This window comes from Manis javanica, chromosome 10 (genome assembly GCF_040802235.1).
Source record: "Manis javanica isolate MJ-LG chromosome 10, MJ_LKY, whole genome shotgun sequence".
NCBI lineage: Eukaryota > Metazoa > Chordata > Mammalia > Pholidota > Manidae > Manis > Manis javanica.
In genome coordinates, this window is record NC_133165.1 from 38686984 (window position 1) to 38710502 (window position 23519).

The 23519-nt window shown below is 40.7% G+C and overlaps 1 protein-coding gene and 1 long non-coding RNA gene across 6 annotated transcripts in view; one reads left to right on the top strand and one right to left on the bottom strand.

The window, feature by feature from the left end:
• LOC140843730 (uncharacterized) overlaps positions 1-16804 on the bottom strand; it is a 94930-nt gene extending 78126 nt beyond the window's left edge. For both annotated transcript variants that reach the window (XR_012121737.1, XR_012121736.1), the window contains exons 1-2: positions 16561-16804; positions 4057-4150 (exon numbers count right to left, since the gene is read on the bottom strand). This is a non-coding gene — a long non-coding RNA (uncharacterized lncRNA). The remainder of the gene's footprint in view (positions 1-4056; positions 4151-16560) is intronic.
• Positions 16805-21295: 4491 nt separating this feature from the next.
• AUTS2 (activator of transcription and developmental regulator AUTS2) overlaps positions 21296-23519 on the top strand; it is a 1201476-nt gene continuing 1199252 nt past the window's right edge. For 3 of the 4 annotated variants that reach the window (XM_073215215.1, XM_073215216.1, XM_037003084.2), the window contains exon 1: positions 21297-22838. In XM_073215215.1, coding sequence (XP_073071316.1) covers positions 22530-22838 — 309 coding nt within the window. In that variant the 5' untranslated portion in view covers positions 21297-22529. Of the gene's footprint in view, positions 22839-23519 lie in introns of all 4 variants that reach the window. The other variant, XM_073215214.1, reaches the window with a different exon arrangement.

A 23519-nucleotide genomic window follows, 5' to 3' on the forward strand; every position in this document is an offset into this window, starting at 1 on the left:
CCCTTAGACTAGGATTTACATCGTTGGCACCCTAGTTCTCAGGTCTTCAGAGTCAGACTAGAAGTATGCCACTGGTTTTCCTGGGTCTTAAGCTTATAAATGGAAGATGGTGGGTCTTCTCAGCCTCCATAATTGCATAATTACCTGAGCCAATTCCTTATAACAAAACATATATACATGAATATAAGTGCCTAGTGGGCCACTTTTGATAAGTAGAACTAGACATATATATATTTCTTATTGGTTCTGTTTCTCTGGGGAACACTGAATAGTACACTACTCTTAAAGTAAGGACCCTCAAAGTTGCCAATTCCTATTCAAGTCAAGAAGCTGGACCTCAGCTATAGCCTGGTTCCTTATTTAGTAGGTTCATATTGCCCATGTTTATGGCAGTCATAGGGCATTGCTACTCATTCTGTATGTATAGGAGTCATTCTTTTGCCCTATAATATAACCCCAGCAAGAGAGAGTCATTCAAATTATCTTCCCTAGAGAGCAGGGAAATTAAATTTTATGTCCAGAGAAGAGAAGATTCAGAAGTTTACCAAAGTCCTGGGCATTAACTTGCAGGCAGGGATAATATTGCTGTTCATCACTGCCTACTTATTTTCTACTTAAAGAGTTTTTTCTTCCTAGTAGAGGGTGTTGGTTTAATAGAGTGTCAGGGGAAATGTCTAGTGAATGTATTGATTGAATGTATGATGATGAATGTGGGCAACTTAGCTCCTAATCTTCCTCTACGTTTGCCCAGCTGACTGTGAGTACAATTATTTTTAATATAGCCACAAAGGTCTTTTTCCATTGCCTTGGGATTCTGGTGCCATACATGTGCCTAAAAGACTATTTTTTCCCCCCAAAAAGTAAGAATTTGTAGAATTCTTTGTGGAATTTGTAGAAGATACTTCCATACATGGTACCTTATGCTTGAATGTAAAGTTTCAGCATTTCAGTTAGGAACAATTAAGTTATGCTAGAATAGTACTTAAGGAAGGAAACAAAAATACATGCACTGTCCACATATCTAATATGACCACATTTAACAGAGAAGAAGATGGTCATAATACCCCCAAGGGGAAAAACAAGAATCAACATTACCAAGGGCAAGAAAAAGTTGCACACATTGTATGCAAAGTAGAAGCAACCTGAGGGATAGGAGGAATAAGGCGATTTAACAAAACAATTAATTTCATGTCAGATTCCATTTTCCAATATGAAGAAACTGTGAAAAAATTATACTGAAGACCATTCTTATTATTGCACATCTTTTTCCCTTTTGTTTGCTTGAGACAGAGGAAATGCTGAGAAGGTTTTTACTCTGATACTCTAACAAAAAGTGTACTTCTGTCACATCTAGAGTGACTGATAATGCTCAGGCCTATCAATTACTCCATTCAAACAATAGGGTTTATTGGCTTTTAAGGTCACTTGGGCTATAATGTTGTTATTGTCCTTTCTTCTGCTCTGTACTCTCATTTTCACAGAAGATTGGCAGAAAAAGAGACTACTGGGCAGCATTCAGTCATGGGTATAATGCCACAGTGAGCGTTTACTGGCAGTCCTGAATCTTCTTGCTAATGACAGGCATGCAGCAACAGAGGTTTTAGGGGATGTGACACTAGGCTTTCACAGTGGATTCAACAGCAACAAGAGAAATATACTCCTGGTATTTTTTTTATTTTGGTATCATTAATCTACATTTACATGAGGAACATTATGTTTACTAGACTCCCCCCCATCACCAAGTCCCCCCAACATACCCCATTACAGTCACTGTCCATCAGCGTAGTAAGATGCTATAGAATCACTATTTGTCTTCTCTGTGTTGTACAGCCCTCACTGTGCTCCACCCCCCATGTTATATCTGCTAATAGTAATGCCCCCGCCTTTTTTGTTTTCCCCTTATCCCTCCCTTCTCACCCATCCTACCCATTCCCTTTCCCTTTGGAAACTGTTAGTCCATTATTGGGTTCTGTGAGTCTGCTGCTGTTTTGTTCCTTCAGTTTTTTCTTTGTTCTTGTACTCCACAGATGAGTGAAACCATTTGATACTTGTCTTTTTCCACCTGGCTTATTTCACTGAGCATAATACCCTCCAGCTCCATCCATGTTGTTGCAAATGGTAGAATTGTTTTCTTCTTACAGCTGAATAATATTCCATTGTGTGTATGTACCACATCTTCTTTATCCATTCATCTACTGATGGACACTTAGGTTGCTTCCATTTCTTGGCTATTGTAAAAAGTGCTGCAATAAAATAGGGGTGCATCTGTCTTTTTCAAACCGGGCTGCTCCATTCTTAGGGTAAATTCCTAGGAGTGGAATTCCTGGGTCAAATGGTATTTCTATTTTTAGTTTTTTGAGGAACCTCCATACTCCTTTCCACAATGGTTGAACTAGCTTACATTCCCACCAGCAGTGTAGGAGGGTTCCCCTTTATCCACATCCTTGCCAACATTTGTTGTTGTTTGTCTTTTGGATGGTGGCGATCCTTACTGGTGTGAGGTGATATCTCATTGTGGTTTTAATTTGCATTTCTCTGATGACTAGTGATGTGGAGCATCTTTTCATGTGTCTGTTGGCCATCTGAATTTCTTCTTTGGAAAACTGTCTGTTCAGATCCTGTGCCCATTTTTTGATTGGATTATTTGCTTTCTGTTTGTTGAGGTGCGTGAGCTCTTTATATATTTGGGATGTCAACCCTTTATCGGATCTGTCATTTATGAATATATTCTCCCATACTGTAGGATGCCTTTTTGTTCTACTGGTGGTGTCCTTTGCTGTACAGAAGCTTTTCAGCTTGATATAGTCTCACTTGTTCACCTTTGCTTTTGTTTCCCTTGCTCGGAGAGATATGTTCATGAAGAAGTTGCTCATGTTTATGTCCAAGAGATTTTTGCTTGTGTTTTTTTCTAAGAGTTTTATGGTTTCATGACTTACATTCAGGTCTTTGATCCATTTCGATTTTACTTTTGTGTATGGGGTTAGACAGTGATCCAGATCCAGTTTCATTCTCTTGCATGTAGCTGTCCAGTTTTGCCAACACCAGCTGTTGAAGACAGTGTCATTTCCCCATTGTATGTCCATGGCTTCTTTATCATATATTAATTGACCATATATGTTTGGGTTAATGTCTGGAGTCTCTAATCTGTTCCACTGGTCTGTGGCTCTGTTCTTGTGCCAGTACCAAATTGTCTTGATTATTGTGGCTTTGTAGTAGAGCTTGAAGTTGGGGAGTGAGATCCCCCCTACTTTATTCTTCCTCCTCAGGATTGCTGTGGCTATTCAGGGTCTTTGGTGTTTCCATATGAATTGTTGAACTATTTGTTCCAGTTAATTGAAGAATGCTGTTGGTAAATTGATAGGGATTGCATCAAATCTGTATATTGCTTTGGGCAGGATGGCCATTTTGACAATATTAATTCTTCCTAGCCAAGAGCATGGAATGAGTTTCCATTTGTTAGTGTCCTCTCAAATTTCTCTTCAGAGTGTCTTGTAGTGTTCAGGATGTATAGGTCTTTCACTTCCTTGGTTAGGTTTATTCCTATGTATTTTATTCTTTTTGATGCAATTGTGAATGGAATTGTTTTCCCGATTTCTCTTTCTGCTAGTTCATCGTTAGTGTGTAGGAAAGCCACAGATTTCTGTGTGTTAACTTTGTATCCTAAAACTTTGCTGAATTCAGGTATTAGTATTAGTAGTTTTGGAGTGGAGTCACTCCTGGTATTTTTTTTAAGTTAGAAACTCAGATGAAAATATGTAAAGGCCATTTGTGTCTCAAGAAAGCTTGGGGTGCTTGAAATAAAAACATCATAGATTGTATTAAACCAAGTGGTTTGAAAAGGTTTTTAACCTAGAATTTAACTAAGTTTCTGGTAATTTGAAATTTCATTAAATCACATCTCAAAAACTGTAATAAATATTCATTCAAATTTGAAAACAAAGAATCATTTCTCTCTAGTTGATGTAAGGTAGCCTGTATTTCCGACCTGTCTCCAACTTTGCTTTCTGATAATTTCCCATTATAAGTTTGTCTTTAGTCAGTTTCCAAAAATCTTACCTGCTTGAGTTTTTGGAGCCACATGAATGTCTGCTCTGCAGTCTCAATTTCACCAAGGATTGGTAGAGGAAGAGTGAGGGATTGAGCAGCACCGCTGACAAAGAAAGAAACAAACCTTTTATTCAGTTGTAATAGTTTGCAAAGTTCCAAAGTGACTCTTGTTGCTGTTGTTTTATTCAAATAACTAAACGAGGAGGCCTAAAATACTTAATTTAACACAGGACTCTTGATTTCTAAGTCCAGCTCTATCACTATGTAGCTGTGTAGAATTGGGCAAGGTACCATGCTTCTCTAGGCTTCTGTTTACTTATTTTTAAAGTGGATATCTCTAGTGATGAATATAACATATATATGTAATATGTATACTTGTGTATTTTGTATATATATATATATATACTATATACAGATATATTGTATGTGTGTGTGTGTGTATCTTCTGAAATTAGCGTACATAGTAACCATAGTCTATAATAGAGGAATGCCCTGCTGGTCTGCTGGTGGTGATCCTGCCTCATTTTATAACAATGTTGAGGCCCACACATCTGGAGTCCTTTGCATTTTCTTGTAGCCCTAAAGAAAACATTTTGGTTTAATGTATTAACTTCTGGACTAGTTTTCCTGAGAAATGCAAGGTTTTGGATTAATTTGTTTTTCCAGCTTTTTATTTTGTAACATTTCAAACCTTCAGAAAAACTGCAGGAATAAAGAGCTAAGTACCCTTTGCTTAGATTTAACCAATTGTTAACATTTAGCTACACCCACTTCCTCTTTCTCTACTCCCTTTTCAGATACATAGGCATTGCTGAGCCATTTGAGAATTTATTACAGACATCATGACACTTTGTCCCTACATACTTAGAAATATATCTCCTAAGAAGAAAGATATTCTTCTACACCACCACAAGACAAGTCCTAGGGAAGTTTAACATTGATTTAATACTATCATGTAAAATATACTCCAGATTCAAATTTCCCTAACTGTTCCAATAATGTCTGAAGCTTCATTTATTTATTTTTGTATTCTAGGATCCAATCAAGGATTATCTGTTGCATTCAATTGTCCTATGCCCTTTTTATTTTTCATGATACTGACATTTTTAAGGAATTCAGGACAGTTGTTTTCTAGAATGTCCCTCATTTTAGATTGGTTTAGCTGTGCTATAATGATTAGATTCAGGGTAAACATTTTTTTTTTTTGAGAGGGCATTCTCATATTTATTGATGAAATGGTTGTTAATGCTCAATGCACAATCATTAATCCATCTCAAGCCTAGTTCTCATCAGTCTCCAATCTTCTGAAGCATAACGAACAAGTTCTTACATAGTGAACGAATTTTTATATAGTGAATAAGTTCTTACATGGTGAACAGTACAAGGGCATTCATCACAGAAACTTTCGGTTCTGATCACGCATTATGAACTTTAAACAATCAGGTCAAATATGAATATTCGTTTGATTTTTATACTTGATTTATATGTGGATACCACATTTCTCCCTTTATTATTATTATTTTTATTTTTAATAAACTGCTGAAGTGGTAGGTAGATGCAAGATAAAGGTAGAAAACATAGTTTAGTGTTGTAAGAGAGCAATTGTAGATGATCAGGTGTGTGCCTGTAGACTATGTGCTAATCTGAGCTAGACAAGGCAGGGTAAACATTTTTGAAAGGAACATTATATAGGTATTGGTGTCCTTAGTGCATCAAGTCAGAGGTAATATGATATCATAATTGGTGATGCATGGTTTGATCATTTGGTTAAGGTGGTAGTCACCAAATGTCTGCAATGTTAAAATTCTTTTTCCCCTCATAATTAATGTGTGATGTCAGGAGTGATACTGAGTCTTTGTGAATATCCTGTTTGCCAGAGTATTTGGCATCCTTCATCAATGGTGGCTGTAAGATTACTATGTTTTGATTATCCTCCTCAAAGATGAATTAGGATAATCAATAGATCTCTGGCAGAATGGAAAAAAGGATTGGTCAGAGTTGATTTTATCACAGATAAACTCTGGTGTGTGTGTGTGTGTGTGTGTGTGTCTGATGAAGGTGCTGAGGTAGAGAAACTCTGACATACTGTTAGAAGTTTAAGCAGTCGTTAAGTGGAAGCTAAGGTTGGGATGTCCATTGTGGCGAATCTAGGTAAACTTTTGTTAGATGTTGAACAGAACCAACATACTCTACTGTTTCTGTCTTTGCAATTTCTCCACAGTGTGAGACAGGACCTGGGGTTTGAGAATAATGTGTACACATAATACAAAGAATGTATAAAATCTCTCTTATTTTTAAAGGTGATTTATAGCTTCCCTTCTCTGTTTTTTTTCCCTATTATATTTTTAGTTGTAATATCACTATATTTCTGTTAGATAAATTTAAGGTATTATTATTATTATTATTATTAGGAAATGCAATGAGAAATTAACAATGTAGGAAGAGCAAAAATTTGCAAGAGATTTTATAGTTTATGAAGAGCTTGATTTCATGTGCTCAGGCAAGAGTAACAGAGTCTGAACTTGCCTCTGTTTTTATCTTGAAGAAATGTACCACAATGTTTGTTTTCTTCATGTGTTTCAGATTTACTAGAGTTAATTTTCAACAAAAGCAGAATTCTATAACTTATGTGTGGGACTAGCTATTAATGATAGAGAGAATGAACCAAATGTGATAAAGAAAAAACATTCTGCATAGATGAGCAAAATAAGTAATAATGGCAATAAATTATGATGACGATCAAGAGTGGTAATGAGCTTTGATGAAGGATCCTGGAAAGCAAAGGTATTCTAAAAATAGTACAATAACTGGTACAGAGAGCATGGAAGGTAAATTGTGCAAGAGACTACATTTTAAGTGGTAAGAACCATCCGGCATAGGAAAAGAGAATACAAGACCATGAAACAATAGATTCCATGTATTCAAGCAGTAAATTTAAAGAAATCCTAGCAAGGACATTTTTTGCCTTATGGAATTATACTAATAGGTGTCTCTTTTTTGTTGTTATCTTCATGTTTCTCTAATTTATCAGATGATTTGAACCCAAAGCAGGGAGAACAATGTTTTACTATGATGTCAGTGTTTCAGGAAAAAGAGCCAGGAATTTGAAAAGTAAGCTTTTTGCAAATACAAAGATGTCTTTGTATTTGTTGTTGTTGTTCGGCTTCTAGAATAACTGTATGATTGTTAATTATGAAAATAGATAATAGTAGTGGATACAATTTGTCTTCGAACAGGGGTGCTATGCCACTAAAACACGCACAATGGAAATTATGAGAACAATCGACAAAGGTCAGGAATTACAAAGACTTACTTTTAAGCTGCAATACAAGCTAAAATATACTGTTAAGAACCCAGAATTGTCTCATGAATGAATATTGAAATACTCATGCTTTATTAGCTTTATTTAAAACTATTTACAAGTTCAAGAACCTTTCCAAGTGACCCCCACCTCCTTTTTATAACACTTTTGCAATTTGCTGGAGCAGTGATTTCTTTTCTTTTTGCTTTGAGCTACAGTGGCAAATCTGATTTTGGTGTTTCAGTAATTATGTCAATTAATGTGTGCTGAGAATGATTTCATTTATTGAAATGGATACCAGGTGAACTTGTAATTACTAGGTTATCTCTTTAAGAGTTTGTGTGCAATTTTCCAAAATAAGCCACAATATGGAACGGTAGAGTTTTAAATATAAATAATTTCTAGCTGGTGACCAAACTAGTATCTACCTTATTTCCTGACAATTGAAATAAAAGTACAATCCCTTTCCACTTTTTCCTACCAATTAAAGACACGTTATAGGGTAACCAAACATTCCTGTTTGCCTGGGATGGTCCTAGTTTTCACAATAAATGTCCCCGATCTTGGGAAACCCTTTAGTTCTAAGCATACCAACGCAGTCAGTCACCCTAATGACACATCTCACTTGAAAAGAAATACACTTATAAAGCATTATTAAAGAAATAAATTTAACACTATTAAATAAATTTAACATTATTAAATAAATAAATAGGAAAGCAAATTTAAAAATAAATTTCCATCCATATTAACATTAAATAAGACAACTACGGTTTTGTTCCTAAATTTATACAGACAATATGTAACTGAACAATTATCAAAGCAACCATAGTGACAGGTATGTACAATTCTATGTTGTTAGTTGACAAATACATACCTTCACAAAACCATACATCTATCTATATATATATATTTTTAACTTTTGTTATCATTAACCTGCAATTACATGAAGAACATTATGTTTACTAGGCTACCCCCTTCACCAAGTCCCACCCACAAACCCCATTACAGTCACTGTCCATCAGCATAGTAAGATGCTGTAGAATCACTACTTCTCTTCTCTGTGTTGTACAGCCCTCCCCAAGCCCCCCCACCACATTATACATGCTAATGGTAATGCCCCATTTCTTTTCCACCCCCTTATTCGTCCCTTCCCACCCACCCTCCCCAGTCCCTTTCCCTTTGGTAACTGTTAGTCCATTATTGGGTTCTGTGATACTGCTGCTGTTTTGTTCCTTCAGTTTTTCTTTGTTCTTCTACTCCACATATGAGTGAAATCATTTGATACTTGTCTTTTTCCAACTGGCTTGTTTCACTGAGCATAATACCCTCCAGCTCCATCCATGTTGTTGCAAATGGTAGAATTGTTTTCTTCTTATGGCTGAATAATATTCCATTGTGTATACGTACCACCTCTTCTTTATCCATTCATCTACTGATGGGCACTTAGGTTGCTTCCATTTCTTGGCTATTGTAAAAAGTGCTGCGATAAACATAGGGGTGCACCTGTCTTTTTCAAACCGGGCTGCTCCATTCTTAGGGTAAATTCCTAGGAGTGGAATTCCTGGGTCAAATGGTATTTCTATTTTTAGTTTTTTGAGGAACCGCCATACTCCTTTCCACAATGGTTGAACTAGCTTACATTCCCACCAGCAATGTAGGAGGGTTCCCCTTTATCCACAACCTCGCCAACATTTGTTGTTGTCTTTTGGATGGTGTCAATCCTTACTGGTGTGAAGTGAAATCTCATTGTGGTTTTAATTTGCATTTCTCTGATGATTAGCGATGTGGAGCATCTTTTCATGTGTCTGTTGGCCATCTGAATTTCTTCTTTGGAAAACTGTCTGTTCAGATCCTGTGCCCATTTTTTGATTGGATTATTTGCTTTCTGTTTGTTGAGGTGCGTGAGCTCTTTATATATTTGGGATGTCAACCCTTTATCGGATCTGTCATTTATGAATATATTCTCCCATACTGTAGGATGCCTTTTTGTTCTACTGGTGGTGTCCTTTGCTGTACAGAAGCTTTTCAGCTTGATATAGTCTCACTTGTTCACCTTTGCTTTTGTTTCCCTTGCTCGGAGAGATATGTTCATGAAGAAGTTGCTCATGTTTATGTCCAAGAGATTTTTGCTTGTGTTTTTTTCTAAGAGTTTTATGGTTTCATGACTTACATTCAGGTCTTTGATCCATTTCAATTTTACTTTTGTGTACGGGGTTAGACAGTGATCCAGTTTCATTCTCTTACATGTAGCTGTCCAGTTTTGCCAACACCAGCTGTTGAAGACAGTGTCATTTCCCCATTGTATGTCCATGGCTCCTTTATCATATATTAATTGACCATATATGTTTAGGTTAATGTCTGGAGTCTCTATTCTGTTCCACTGGTCTGTGGATCTGTTCTTGTGCCAGTACCAAATTGTCTTGATTACTGTGGCTTTGTAGTAGAGCTTGAAGTTGGGGAGTGAGATCCCCCCTACTTTATTCTTCCTTCTCAGGATTGCTTTGGCTATTCAGGGTCTTTGGTGTTTCCATATGAATTGTTGAACTATTTGTTCCAGTTCGTTGAAGAATGCTGTTGGTAAATTGATAGGGATTGCATCAAATCTGTATATTGCTTTGGGCAAGATGGCCATTTTGATAATATTAATTCTTCCTAGCCAAGAGCATGGAATGAGTTTCCATTTGTTAGTGTCCTCTTAAATTTCTCTTAAGAGTGTCTTATAGTTCTCAGGGCACAGGTCTTTCACTTCCTTGGTTAGGTTTATTCCTATGTATTTTATTCTTTTTGATGCAATTGTGAATGGAATTGTTTTCCTGATTTCTCTTTCTATTAGTTCATTGTTAGTGCATAGGAAAGCCACAGATTTCTGTGTGTTAATTTTGTATCCTGTACCTTTGCTGAATTACGATATTAGTTCTAATAGTTTTGGAGTGGAGCCTTTGGGTTTTTTATGTACAATATCATGTCTTCTGCAAATAGTGACAGTTTAACTTCTTCTTTTTCAAACTGGATTCCTTGTATTTATTTGTTTTGCGTAATTGCCATGGCTAGGGCCTCCAGTACTATGTTGAATAACAGTGGGGAGAGTGGGCAACCCTGTCTTGTACCCAATCTCAGAGGAAAAGCTTTCAGCTTCTCGCTGTTCAGTATGATGTTCGCTGTGAGTTTATCATATACGGCCTTTATTATGTTGAGGTACTTGCCCTCTATGCCCATTTTGTTGAGAGTTTTTAACACGAATGGATGTTGAATTTTGTCGAATGCTTTTTCAGCATCTACGGAGATGATCATGTCGTGTTTGACCTTCTTTTTATTTATGTGGTGGATGATGTTGATGGATTTTCGAATGTTGTACCAACCTTGCATCCTTGGGATGAATCCCACTTGGTCATGGTGTATGATCCTTTTGATGTATTTTTGAATTCGGTTTGCTATTATTTTGTTGAGTATTTTTGCATCTATGTTCATCAGGGATACTGATCTGTAATTTTCCTTTTTGGTGGGGTCTTTGCCTGGTTTTGGTGTTAGGATGATGTTGGCTTCATAGATTGAGTTTATGAGTATTCCCTCCTCTTCTGTTTTTTGGAAAACTTTAAGGAGAATGGGTATTATGTCTTCTCTGTATGTCTGATGAAATTCTGAGGTAAATCTGTCTGGCCCGGGGGTTTTGTTCTTGGGTAGTTTTTTGATTACTGCTTCAATTTCTTTGCTGGTAATTGGTTTGTTGAGATTTGCTGTTTCTTCCTTGGTCAGTCTTGGAAGTTTGTATTTTTCTAGGAAGTTGTCCATTTTTTCTAGGTTTTCCAGCTTGTTAGCATATAGGTTTTCATAGTATTCTCTAATAATTCTTTGTATTTCTGTGGGGTTCATCATGATTTTTCTTTTCTCGTTTCTGATTCTGTTGATGTGTGTTGATTCTCTTTTTCTCTTAGTAAGCCTGGCTAGAGGCTTATCTATTTTGTTTATTTTCTCAAAGAACCAGGTATTGGTTTCATTGATTTGAAACCAATATTGCTTTATTCTTCTATTTTTTCTATTGCTTTATTCTTCTCAATTTTATTTATTTCTTCTCTGATCTTTATTATATCCCTCCTACCGACTTTAGGCCTAATTTGTTCTTTTTTTTCCCATTTGAATAATTGTGACATTAGACTATTCATTTGGGATTGTTCTTCATTCTTTAAATATGCCTGGATTGTTATATACTTTCCTATTTAGACTGCTTTCACTGCATCCCACAGAAATTGGGGCTTTGTGTTGTTGTCATTTGTTTCCATATATTGCTTGATCTCTATTTTAATTTGGTCGTTGATCCATTGATTATTTGGGAGAATGTTCTTAAGCCTCCATGTGTTTGTGGGCCTTTTTGCTTTCTTTGTACTATTTATTTCTAGTTTTATACCTTTGTGGTCTGAAAAGTTGGCTGGTTGGATTTCAATCTTTTTAAATTTACTGAGGCTTGTTTTGTGGCCCAGTATGTGGTCTATTCTGGAGAATGTTCCATGTGCACTTGAGAAGAATGTGTATCCTGTTGCTTTTGGATGTAGAGTTCTATAGATGTCTATTAGGTCCATCTGTTCTAGAGTGCTGTTCAGTGCTTATGTGTCCTTACTTATTTTCTGTCTGGTGGATATATCCTTTGGAGTGAGTGGTGTGTTAAAGTCTCCTAAAATGAATGCATTGCATTCTATTTCCTCCTTTAATTCTGTTAGCATTTGTTTCACATATGCTGGTGCTCCTGTGTTGGGTGCATATATATTTATAATGGTTATATCCTCTTGTTGGACTGAGCCCTTTATAATTATGTAATGTCCTTCTTTATCTCTTATTACTTTCTTTGTTTTGAAGTCTGTTTTGTCTGATACTAGTACTGCAACACCTGCTTTTTTCTCCCAGTTGTTTGCATGAAATATCTTTTTCCATCCCTTGGATTTTAGTCTGTGCATATCTTTGGGTTTGAGGTGAGTCTCTTGTAAGCAGCATATAGATGGGTCTTGCTTTTTTATCCATTCTATTACTCTGTGTCTTTTGATTGGTGCATTTAGCCTATTTACATTTAGGGTGATTATTGAAAGATATGTACTTATTGCCATTGCAGGCTTTAGATTCGTGGTTACAAAAGATTCAAGGTTATCTTCTTTAGTATCTTACTGTCTAGCTTAACTCGCTTATTGAGCTATTTTAAACACTGTCTGGTGATTCTTTATTTTTCTCCCTTCTTATTCCTCCTTCTCCATTCTTTATATGTTGGTTGTTTTATTCTGTGCTATTTTGTGTTTCCTTTAACTGCTTTTTTGGGTAGTTGATTTTATTTTTTTGCCTTTAGTTAGCATTTGGTTGGTCTGCTTTCTTTGCTGTGATTTTATTTTCTGTGGTGACATCTATTTAGCCTTAGGAGTACTCCCATCTAGAGCAGTCCCTCTATAATACCCTGTAGAGGTGGTGTGTGGGAGGCAAATTCCCTCAACTTTTGCTTGTCCGGGAATTTTGTAATCCCTCCTTCATATTTAAATGATAATCGTGCTGGATAGAGTATTCTTGGTTCAAGGCCCTTCTGTTTCATTGCATTATATATATCACGCCATTCTCTTTTGGCCTGTAAGGTTTCTGTTGAGAAGTCTGAAGACAGCCTGATGGGTTTTCCTTTGTAGGTGACCTTTTTCCTCTTTCTAGCTGCCTTTCAAACTCTGTCCTTGTTCTTGAGCTTTGCCATTTATTTATTATGTGTCTTGGTGTTGTCCTCCTTGGGTCTCTTCTGTTTGGAATTCTGTGTACTTCTGTGGTCTGAGCAACTATTTCCTCCCCCAGTTTGGGGAATTTTTCAGCAATTATTTCTTCAAATACACTTTCTATCCCTTTTTCTCTCTCTTCTTCTTCTGGTACCCCTATAATGCAGATATTGTTCCTTTTGGATTGGTCACACAATTCTCTTAATATTCTTTCATTCCTGGAGATCCTTTTATCTGTCTCTGCATCAGCTTCTATGTGTTCCTGTTCTCTGGTTTCTATTCCATTAATGGCCTCTTGCATCTCATCCATTCTGCTTTTAAATCCTTCCAGAGATTGTTTTATTTCTGTAATCTCCCTCCCTACTTTGTCCGTTAGCTCTTGCATTTTTCTGTGCAGCTCCATCAGCATGGTTATGACCTTTTTTTTTAATTCTTTTTCAGGGAGATTGTTTTGGTCTATCCCTCCATGCTCCTTCTCAGGGGTTGTCTCTGTGATTTTCGTCTGGATCAAATTCTTCTGCCTTTTCATGGTGATAGCAGTAGTTGTTGTGGGGAGCTGGCACATGTGTTGGCTGGGAGAACATCCCTTCTTGATAGTTTGTGGCCCTCCTCCCTGGCAGCTTTTGCTTGGCAGCTGCGTGCAGACGGGGTTTCTGATTCTTGCCTGGGCCTCTGTAGAGTAAGTTCTGTGGTTGCTGTGGGCATGGCCATTCTCAGGCTGCTGCTCCTCTATGGTGGAGCCATGCCGAAGAGGGAGCAGGCGGGAGGTGGTTTATCACCGTGAGGGGCCTCAGAGCTGTGCTGCCGCCCAGGGGTTTAGTGCACCTGGGATTCCCAGCTGCTGGGCTGAGTGTCCTGGGATGCTTCTGTCCAGCGTTGGGTCCCTGTCCCTTTAAGACTTTCAAAAAAAGCACTTGCTTTTCTTTGTCCCAGAGGCACAGTCTCTGGGGACCTTCTCCCAGGTTTTACTCTTCTGTTTCCCTAGTATCCAGCACCCCACGCACTGTGTATCTGCGCTCCCCATGCAGATGGCTAGGGCTGGGTATTTAGCAGTCCTGGGCTCCCGCTTCCTCCCCACTCTGACTTCTCTCCTCCCGCTGGGAGCTGGGGTGAGGGGCGCTCAGGTTCCAGTGGGCTGCAGCTTGTATCTTACCCTTTTCATGAGGTGCTGGGTTCTAGGAGGTGTAGATGCAGCCTGGCTGTTGTCCTGTATCTTCTGTTCTCTCTTTTAGGGATAGTTGTATTGGTTGTATTTTCAAAAATATGTATGGTTTTGGGAGGAGATTTCCGCTGCTCTACTCATGTCGCCATCTTGGCTCCTCCTCCATACATTTATTTTCATGAGTCTATACATTTATAACATATTTCTATGTTACAAGTTACTTAATTATTCTTCATTGTAGGACACTTGTTTTGCTTTACTATTTTTCTCTCGTATAATAAAACATACTGATGTAAATATCTTTGTATTCATCTTTTAAATTAAAGAAATGAAACTTTGGGGGAAACATATACAGGGTAGAATGATATTAACAACATATAAACAGTTTCAATTATCAGTATTTTCTAATAGCTCATTTTCTATCAATTAATCCATTTTAAATAACTATTTCATGAAAATTCCTGGTAGTATGAGCCCAATCTAGAAACTCGGCAATATTCTTTATAGGGATAGTTTAGATCTGAACATCAAGAAATTTTCATCACAGATGAAGATGTTTCTGCTGTTTAGGATCTTTCAAAATAATAACACTTGGAGAAAATGGCACCGGATCATCATAATTTCATAGAGAAGTATCTTCTGTGTTCGAAAATTGACACAGACATTGAGGAACTCAGAAATACTACCAACTCATTTTTAAGGACAATTGCTTGGTAGAAGCCTATTTTCATACTAAGTATGACCCAATGAACTGACCCTTGAGGCTTCCTTTTAGTGATTCTGAGGAAGTATGAATATATAAAAATTCAAGTGTTTATCTGTATTATAATTAAAACACAACAGCTTGAGTCTACAAAATCTAAACTCTCAGACAGAAAGGATAAGTCATCAAATCAGTTTACATCACTGAGTACCTGCTGTTAACCGCTCAGTCACCATTCTCTGGAGTTTACCAAGTGATAGGAAAAAGTCTTGTGATGTGTATATAGTAACAAAATAATGGAAGAATGTGGTAAGTTCTGTAACAGCAGTGTAAAAAAAGGGGACCAGGTCTCCTTTTGCACCTGCATTATTCATAATGACAAAAAAATTGTAAACAACCTAAATGTCTTTTGAGCAGATATAAATAAACATGTTATGGAATAGTCATACACTAGAATGCTAGGCAACAGTGAAAATGAATGCCCAGGAACTAAGTCTATCAACAGCAAAAATTCTCACAAATAAAGCACTGAATACAAAAAACAAGTTTTAGAAGAACACCGATAGGTTGATATAATTCATATACACTTAAAGACATGCAAAAGAATAGTAAATATTGTTTAGGGATATTTCCAATTAAATAAAAATACAGAGACATGCGTGTAATGATCAGCATGCAATTCAGGATAATGATCCCCTTTGGGGAGGCAGAAGGAAGGAGTAGAGAGACTGAGTGGAGTGGGAAAGGGCCCAATCCCCAAAAATGGTATATAGGAGAGTTCAAGTATATTGGAAATGTTTTATTTCTTAAGCTATTGGGAGAATACATGGTTGTTCATTATATTATTTTGAAATATATAGTAATACATTAAATATACATAAATTAAAATGCCACATAAGCAGAGAAGAGGCTGTTAATTTTGAATGGAAACAGTGATCTGAGTAAGCTTTTTGGATGGGTTGGCCTTGATAGATAAATTGTTCTTGACGGTGAGTAGGCACTCACTAAGTCCACATGGAAGTAAAGGAGATTCTGGGCTGGTGGACCACCATGGGAAAAGTATGGAAGTGTCCTAGGCAAGAGCTAGTTTAGGATGCATAGAAGTACTTGTGCTAGAATAAAGGAGGTTACACAGGACCAGAACAGATGTAACTTGGACCAGACAGCAAAAGCCTTTAACACATCAGAAATGTAAAACAATTACTAGGTTTTATAAATAAGAGTTTGCAATTAGTTCTGGGCTATAATTTATTATATTCTTCATGTAATTCCACAGGATTGATAATTCTTTCAACCAGGATGTTATCATATCTGAATCTGATCCTATTAGAGCTATACTGCTCTTCAAATAAAAATAACATAAAATAGCTCTTCATCACAAGCCATCTACTAAGTCCAGTAGAAAAACTGATCCTCAGGGTTATAATTAGCAATAAATATGGAGATTTCCCACTTGTAGCTTTAAAGAGTCCTTTAAGGTTTTTTCTTATATCATGCATCAATTTTCCCACCTGACCATGTCAAGGGAACCTTCAGGTAGAAAGCACTGTCCTGAGGAGAGACAGGAAGACTAGTTGGCTTTGTGTAAACTAAAATGTATTTAATTTGCCAGAAGTACCTTTTTATATGATCATCATTTGGTCACCAGCAGGTAACTTTCATTGGCTTTATTCAGCAGAGTCTGAAGAATACAGGTTGATCAATGTGTCATTTATGAGGCACCTACAGAGATGATCAAGTTTATTGCACAGTACTGTGGAAAGCAGCACAAGATTTAGCAGACTGAACCACACATTTCCTCCCTACTTCTTTTTTTTTACATTAAAACTACAGTTTGAAAAACAACTTCCAATGCAAAAAAAAATTAAAACAGCAGGTGATAATTAGGACAAAGTTACAACAACATTATTGCTGATAGGCTACCTGTCAGTTAATGCAAGCTATCACCTCTCCCCAGGAATAGTTATTATTAAAAACAACTTATGAGAGTTAAAGAAGGGATATTAAATGTGTTAGTCTCCTTGTCTGATCATTTGGAAATGGCAGAAAGATAGATCATTAACCAGCTAGGTTCTACCTTGGTCTCAGGGCAGATACACACATTAAATAACTTAAAGTTAAAAATGACCAAAACATAAACCTTAGCTGCCTTGAGTTAAAAATCAATTTTCCTAATAAATCAAATTCAAATATTATATACCAGTATATAATATCAAGAAAGAAGGAAGTGTTGATAATTGCTGTGTTGGCACAGTGCAAAGTGTAAGACTTAGAGGGATATGAAAATTTAGTAATTTAGAAAATCTGGGACCAAAAATAGCTGTCACTATGTGGAAGGCTCAGAGTTTAGTTCAGTTGTTGAGCTATAATAATATTCTCTGACTAGTCAAGGTTGAATGTTCAAAATGTAGTTTGAGTATTAATCATCAATTGGAATAAAAGACTGCACACCTGGAGAGGCTCTCCTGGGTTAAGTAGCTTGTTCCTAAACATAGATACGTTTCTTTCTTTGTGTATTCCACAACCACTTGAGGGTCTTCCCTACTAAACAAGCAACCTCTTTGGGAATTCTTTCTTTAGCTTTATTCTTTATCAAATACAATCTTTCGGCAAAGAATTCTCCTTAGCTTTTGCTGATATGAATTATCAGCTCTTTCAAACTGTCCATTTCAAATTAAAGCTTTACCTTTCATCCTGCCCAGTAACAAATCCGATGGTATGCTATGCTTTATTTTGGTTTACTATACAGTATTCCATTGTATATTCACACTGTATAGCATTATGTGAATAAACCACAGCTTATTTATCCATTTTACTGTGGGTGAGCATTTGGATAGTGTCCTTAGGTACACAGGTGTACACAAAATATCCCCCACTCCACTTGTACACAGCACTGAACAATTTTTGTTAAAGTATAATATACATACAAAAAAGTGCATATATGTAGTACAGCATGATGAATTTTCACAAACTGAATACACATCTGCAACCAAGACACAAAACATGACCAACTCCCCAAAGCCCTATTTATGCCCCCTCCCAGTCATTAGCCCCCTTTAAGGGTAACCACTATAACTTCTGATAGCATAAATGAGTTTTGCCTGTTTTTATAAAACACTCTTGTGTGTCTCGCTTCTTTTACTTAGCATTGTATCTGTGGGATTCATATATGTTACTGCATTTGGAAGCACATTGTTCATTTTTAGTGAGGTATACTATTCTGTTCTATGAATATATCACCAATTATTTATCCATTTTACTGTCCATGAACATTTAGGCTGTTTCCAGTTTGGGGTTATTATAAATAGTGTTGCTTCAACCTGTTTAAAAAGTGTCTTTAGGTGTTCATTTGGCACTGGTATATTCCTAGGGAAAGAATTGCCAAGCCAGAAGGTTTTCCTATGTTTAATTTTAGAAGGTATTGCCAAACAATTTTCCAAAGTGGTTGTACTGTATACAAGCATTTGATTTCTTGAGGAATCATTCTGAGGAAGGTAATTCAGTCTAATCTTTAAGAGAACAAGTTTTCAGTCACTCAGACCAAATTCAGCTCACTATGAAACAGCTAGGCATCTATTCTTAACTCTCTTAAGCCTCAGTTTACTTAACTATAACATAGGTAAAATAAAACCCTTCTCAAAATTTATGAAAATCAAATGAGATGTTAATTAATGCAACTTTGAACAGTACCTGGCACATAGTAAGTGCTATGCTTATATAGTGATCATTAAACATTAACTCTTACAAACAGACAATAAAGAGAATTAGAAACAAATATACACAGTATAATTCACAATTTTAGTTCTCTAGATGGAAGAAAATTGAAACTCTGACCCAAAAAGCATTACCAGTTCCAGTGAGCATTACACTCGGACCCTGAAAAAAATCATTTAAACATTATCCCAAAATGCATTTGCAAATTACTCTTGCCAGAGGCAAGGTTCTTGTATGCAGTGCATTACTTCCCTTTTTTTCCCCTACCAGACATTACTCTTTAAAGACAAGACTGCCAAGGGCTGCTCTGGAGAGTCCCTAATATTATACTTTTTATTATATTTGCTAATTTCACACCTTCCCCAACCTAACCCCCAAAGTTGTTGAAAACTGCCTGTAATTGCAACCTGTTCTTAGTTTTCTTTGAAACTTACCAGTACCTAAGATTTCTTCCACATTCCTAAAAGACCCCAAAATGAGCCCAGATCCTGCCTTTAAGTTACAAAGACCTTGACCTTTTTTTGTTGGCATGAGCTTAATAACCTCAGCCTGAATTTCAGCAGCTGCTGGGACAGCATTCTACAAGTTAACACAGAACTCTGTACAGAGGTACTGTTTTAGCTAATTGCTCCAGGGGCAGCAGTTAGGTAATTTTGTAAGGTTGCACTGTGTTCCTAATAAATTGAATCATTTATCAGTCATCTTTCTCAAGAAATAAAGCACACAATCTACTTAAAACGATATCATCTTTTGAGAAGGCCAGTGGTAGACCTGAAAAAGAACTTTTGAACATTTAACTGAACCTCTTCGATTTACAGATGAGAAAACTAGTCATTTTAGAGTTTTGCCTAAGGTCAAACGGTTTGTTCTCTGGACTGGGAGAAAGCAAGTTCGAGTCTTATTCACAGTTCCGCGGTTGTTCCTCTTTGCTATTGCCTTTTTGGCTCCCACCATCCTCCTATTCTGTCCCCCACCTTGATATCATGAAGATCCAGAAACTGGGATGCTTAAGGAGTGTGACTTAAAAACCATCCATTAAATTGTTATTAGGAAGTGCAAGATGAGTGAGGCTTGCCTGCTCACACAAGATCCAAGGAGAATCTTCTCTGCTTTGTATATTACTGTATTTCCATCACCTAGAACTGTGCCTAGCACATAGTAGGCCCCAGTAATTGTTAAACGAAAAAATGAATGAATGAGTCAATCTTGGGTATGTCACTTTGTCATGTCCTTACTTTTTCTTTACCACCTCCTTCCGGCAGTACTAACAAAACATGTAGATTGAGGTTCTAAAAAGGAGAAATCATCCGGAAAACGTTTAGTAGCGGTGCCTAACCCATTGTGAGCAATTACAGAATATCGGTTCATTTTCCTTTTCTTCCTAAGTGTGTTAAGGGGTGATGTGCCACTGTGTGCCATGGATAGCTAAGAGGCTGGTGAGAAACGGCTGTTAGCGTCTTTCTTATCTGTATAGATCAAGTCCGGTGCCCCACAAAACGCACAGCTGTTTTACTCAGGCTGGTTGCTTTTGTTGATCGCTTCTGGGCAGCAATCAACTCTTTAATACAACTTTTAGTAATCATCAGCTACACTGCTGCGAGAGGAGGGGTAGTGATAGGAAACGCAAGTAAGATCCCCTCCCCTCAACCTTACACCAAAATAAACGAAGCCCGCGGTGAGGGAGTGCGTTTTGCCGGGTTAACGGGACCCGGGGCTGGGGCGGTGCCGTCCCCTGCAGCTCCGCCCCCTTACCCGTGGCGGCCGCCGAGGTTCAAGTGCGGGCCCTGTGCACCGCCCTGCGCTGCGGACTCCGAATCCGCGCGCGCTACTCAAGGGCCTCTACTTGAAGGCTTGGAGGGCCCAGAGGTCATTCGAGCCCACGGTCATTCGGCCACGCGCTGTGCTACCACGTGGGATAAAAGTTTCCAACTCTGCCAGCGGGGCCTCCCGGTGCCCACCAGCAGAGAAGAGGCCCGCCCTTTGGCACCCGCTCCCTGTCTTGCCGCCTTAAGTCGCCCCCAACTCCCGGGGAACCCCCCTTTGTGTCCCTCCTCTGAAACCCCTCCATTCTCCGCGCAGGTCCCCAAAGGAAAATAACCTGGGAGCCTTCTGAGAAGGCGACCGGGACACCTCCGGTGGGCCTGGGGACGGGAGTCGAGGGACAACTGTCCCGAGGAGGGTGCGGGGGGCGTGGAGCTTTGGGGCGCGTAGTACACTGGGGACAGTGCCCTGTACGCGTCCCTGGCGCGATTGGATGGATCATTCGCGGCTTCCACACCTCGCGCGCCAACTCCGCCGGGGCACAGTGGACCCCAACCAAGAGGCCCCACACACATTCGTGCCCCTCGTCGCTCTCTACTCCGGGTCCGCTCCGCCCCCAGTGCGCAGGCCCGGCTGCCCCAGCGCGCATGCCCTGGGCTCGCGAGCGCGGCCAGCCCCCAGCCTTTTGCTTTCTACACACTCTACAACTGAGGAGGGGACTGTGGGGGGAGAGAGAGAGAGAAGGGAGAGCCCAGCTGGCCACGTGATCTAGCCGGCCGGGGCCGCGGGGGCGGGAGCGCGCGCCGGCGAGAAGCGGGGAGGGCGGGTGCACGTGCGCGCGCGCGCGGACGGGCGCGGGGCTGGGCTGAGGCGGGCGGCGGCGGCGGGCCGGCTGCGAGGGGGAGGAGCGGGAGCTGAGCGAGGCGGGCGGGCGGAGGATGGGGCCGTGCCCGGGTCCCCGCAGCAGCCGCCCGGGGACACGCCGTGCACCCTCCGGCTTGGGGCTCTCGCGGTCTCGGCGGCGGCAGCGTTAGCGGCGGCAGCGCGAGCGGCGTTCCCGGGGCTTCCCGGCCGCGCTCCTCCCTCAGGCTGGGCGAAGAGAAGAGGCAGCGGCGGCGGCAGGCGGCGGCACACCGGGGTCTCTACCACTGGAGATTTCTTTCTGCTTTCCTCGTCGACTGACTCACCCCCTCCCTTTTCTGAGGAAGGGTCACCTCTTCTTTGGGACTCGAAAAAATGTTTTTTTGAGGAGGGACGGTGGGTGGCAGCGTCAGGATCGGCTTCTTCTCTTTCCTCTCCCTCTCCTCCCCCTCCAAGACCGAGAAGCAAACCCCACAACTGCTCCTGCATCCTCCTTCCCTTCCCTCACCTCCCTTTGCCACCTCTTCCAGTTTCGCCCTCTCCTCTCCGAATTAGTTCATTATTATGCTTCCCTCCCTGGGGGGTTTCGTCCCTCTCAGGTCGCTCAGAAGCCGTGGCCTCCCCTGGATGCATTTCTTAAAAATTTTGGAGCCTGGGAGTGAGTTTTCTCCGAGGCGTGCGTGAGAGGCGGCGGGGGTGTTTTCCTGCGCGAGGGGCGGGTGAAGTTCATTGCCCCCACTTTCCCGCGACCTTTTCGGACCCGATTCTGAATTGGGGGTCGGCGTTTTTTTTGTGGGGCGGGGGTCGCGGCGGAGAATGGCCGCGGGGAGGGCTCCCCGGAGCCTCCCAGTCTCTTGATCAAAGCATTCCGCTATTCTGATTTATTGCCTGCTTGGTGAGTTATTTTTTTTTTTTTCCTCTAAAGGAGACCTGTGTGTTCAGCCATTACTTTGCTCGGCGCTGCTCACAGGCATCTCCGACCCTCGGTGCTGTGAGTAGCCCCGCACTTGGGCTGCTCGCCCCTCGCCCTCGCTCCCGTCCCTCCTCCCTCTCTCCGCCCCTTCCCCCTTTTCTTTCTCCTCTCTTTCTTCCCTTCTCTCCCTTCTTTCGGCCGCCGTCTCTCTGCGCCCTCCTCGGGGCGGAGGGAAGCCGAGAAGGGGAGGGAGGGGTTGGTGTCAATTTTTTTGTGTGGCCGCGGCCGGAGCCTGTGGCGTCAGGCGGCGAGCGGGGAGACCCCGGCGCGGCAGAGCCATGGATGGCCCGACGCGGGGCCCTGGACTCCGCAAAAAGCGGCGGTCGCGGTCGCAGCGAGACCGGGAGAGGCGCTCCCGGGGCGGGCTGGGGGCTGGCGCGGCCGGCGGTGGCGGGGCCGGTCGGACCCGGGCGCCCTCGCTCGCCTCGTCGTCCGGCTCGGACAAGGAAGACAATGGGAAGCCCCCGTCCTCCGCCCCGTCCCGGCCCAGACCCCCGCGGAGGAAGCGGAGAGAGTCCACCTCGGCTGAAGAGGACATCATTGATGGATTTGCCATGACCAGCTTTGTCACTTTTGAAGCGCTGGAGGTAAGGGGGACCCCCCTCCCCACGGTTTCCCTTTATGCATGACCCCACTAGGCTGCGCCTGACTCTGCTGCCTCCCCCGCCGTGCTCTGTTCTGTCTGTCTGTCTGTCTGTCTGTCTAGGCTGGGGTCTTATTGTTGAGGGGGAGCTGGGGGCGCGGGCAGACAGCCGTGCCTCGTCTCCTCGTTTCCTCGTTCTTGCTCGGCTTCCCCTGCGCCCCCTCCCTGCACCCCTCCACAGCAGATGGGCAGAAAGAAAGGGGTTCAGGCATCACAACAATGCGCCCCCCTCCACGGATAGCTCTGCCCCTACTCCTTCCTCCTCTCCCTCCCCAATCATGGCTTCTTGGCTGGTGGAAGTCTCTTTGCTGGGTTTGGAGCGCCCGTGGACGGCTCTCTGTGTGCTTTCTACAGAGCCATATGTCCGTGTGTGTGCCTATATAGTGTATACGTTTCCTGGGTGTCCTCGGGACCAGAGACCTATGGGGTTTTGTGGCTTCTTTACCCCCAATCCCCTGCTTTTTCTTTCTCTCTCTCTCTCTCTCTCTCTTTTTTTTTTTTTTTTTTTTTTTTTGGTGAAGCTGGGGAAGGGGGCGTTTTCTCCTGGTTGGGAGAAAGGAGGGAGGAGGGGAGAGAAGGGAGGAAAGGCTGGGATATATTTCTGTATTCTGTGTGGGGCTCTGTT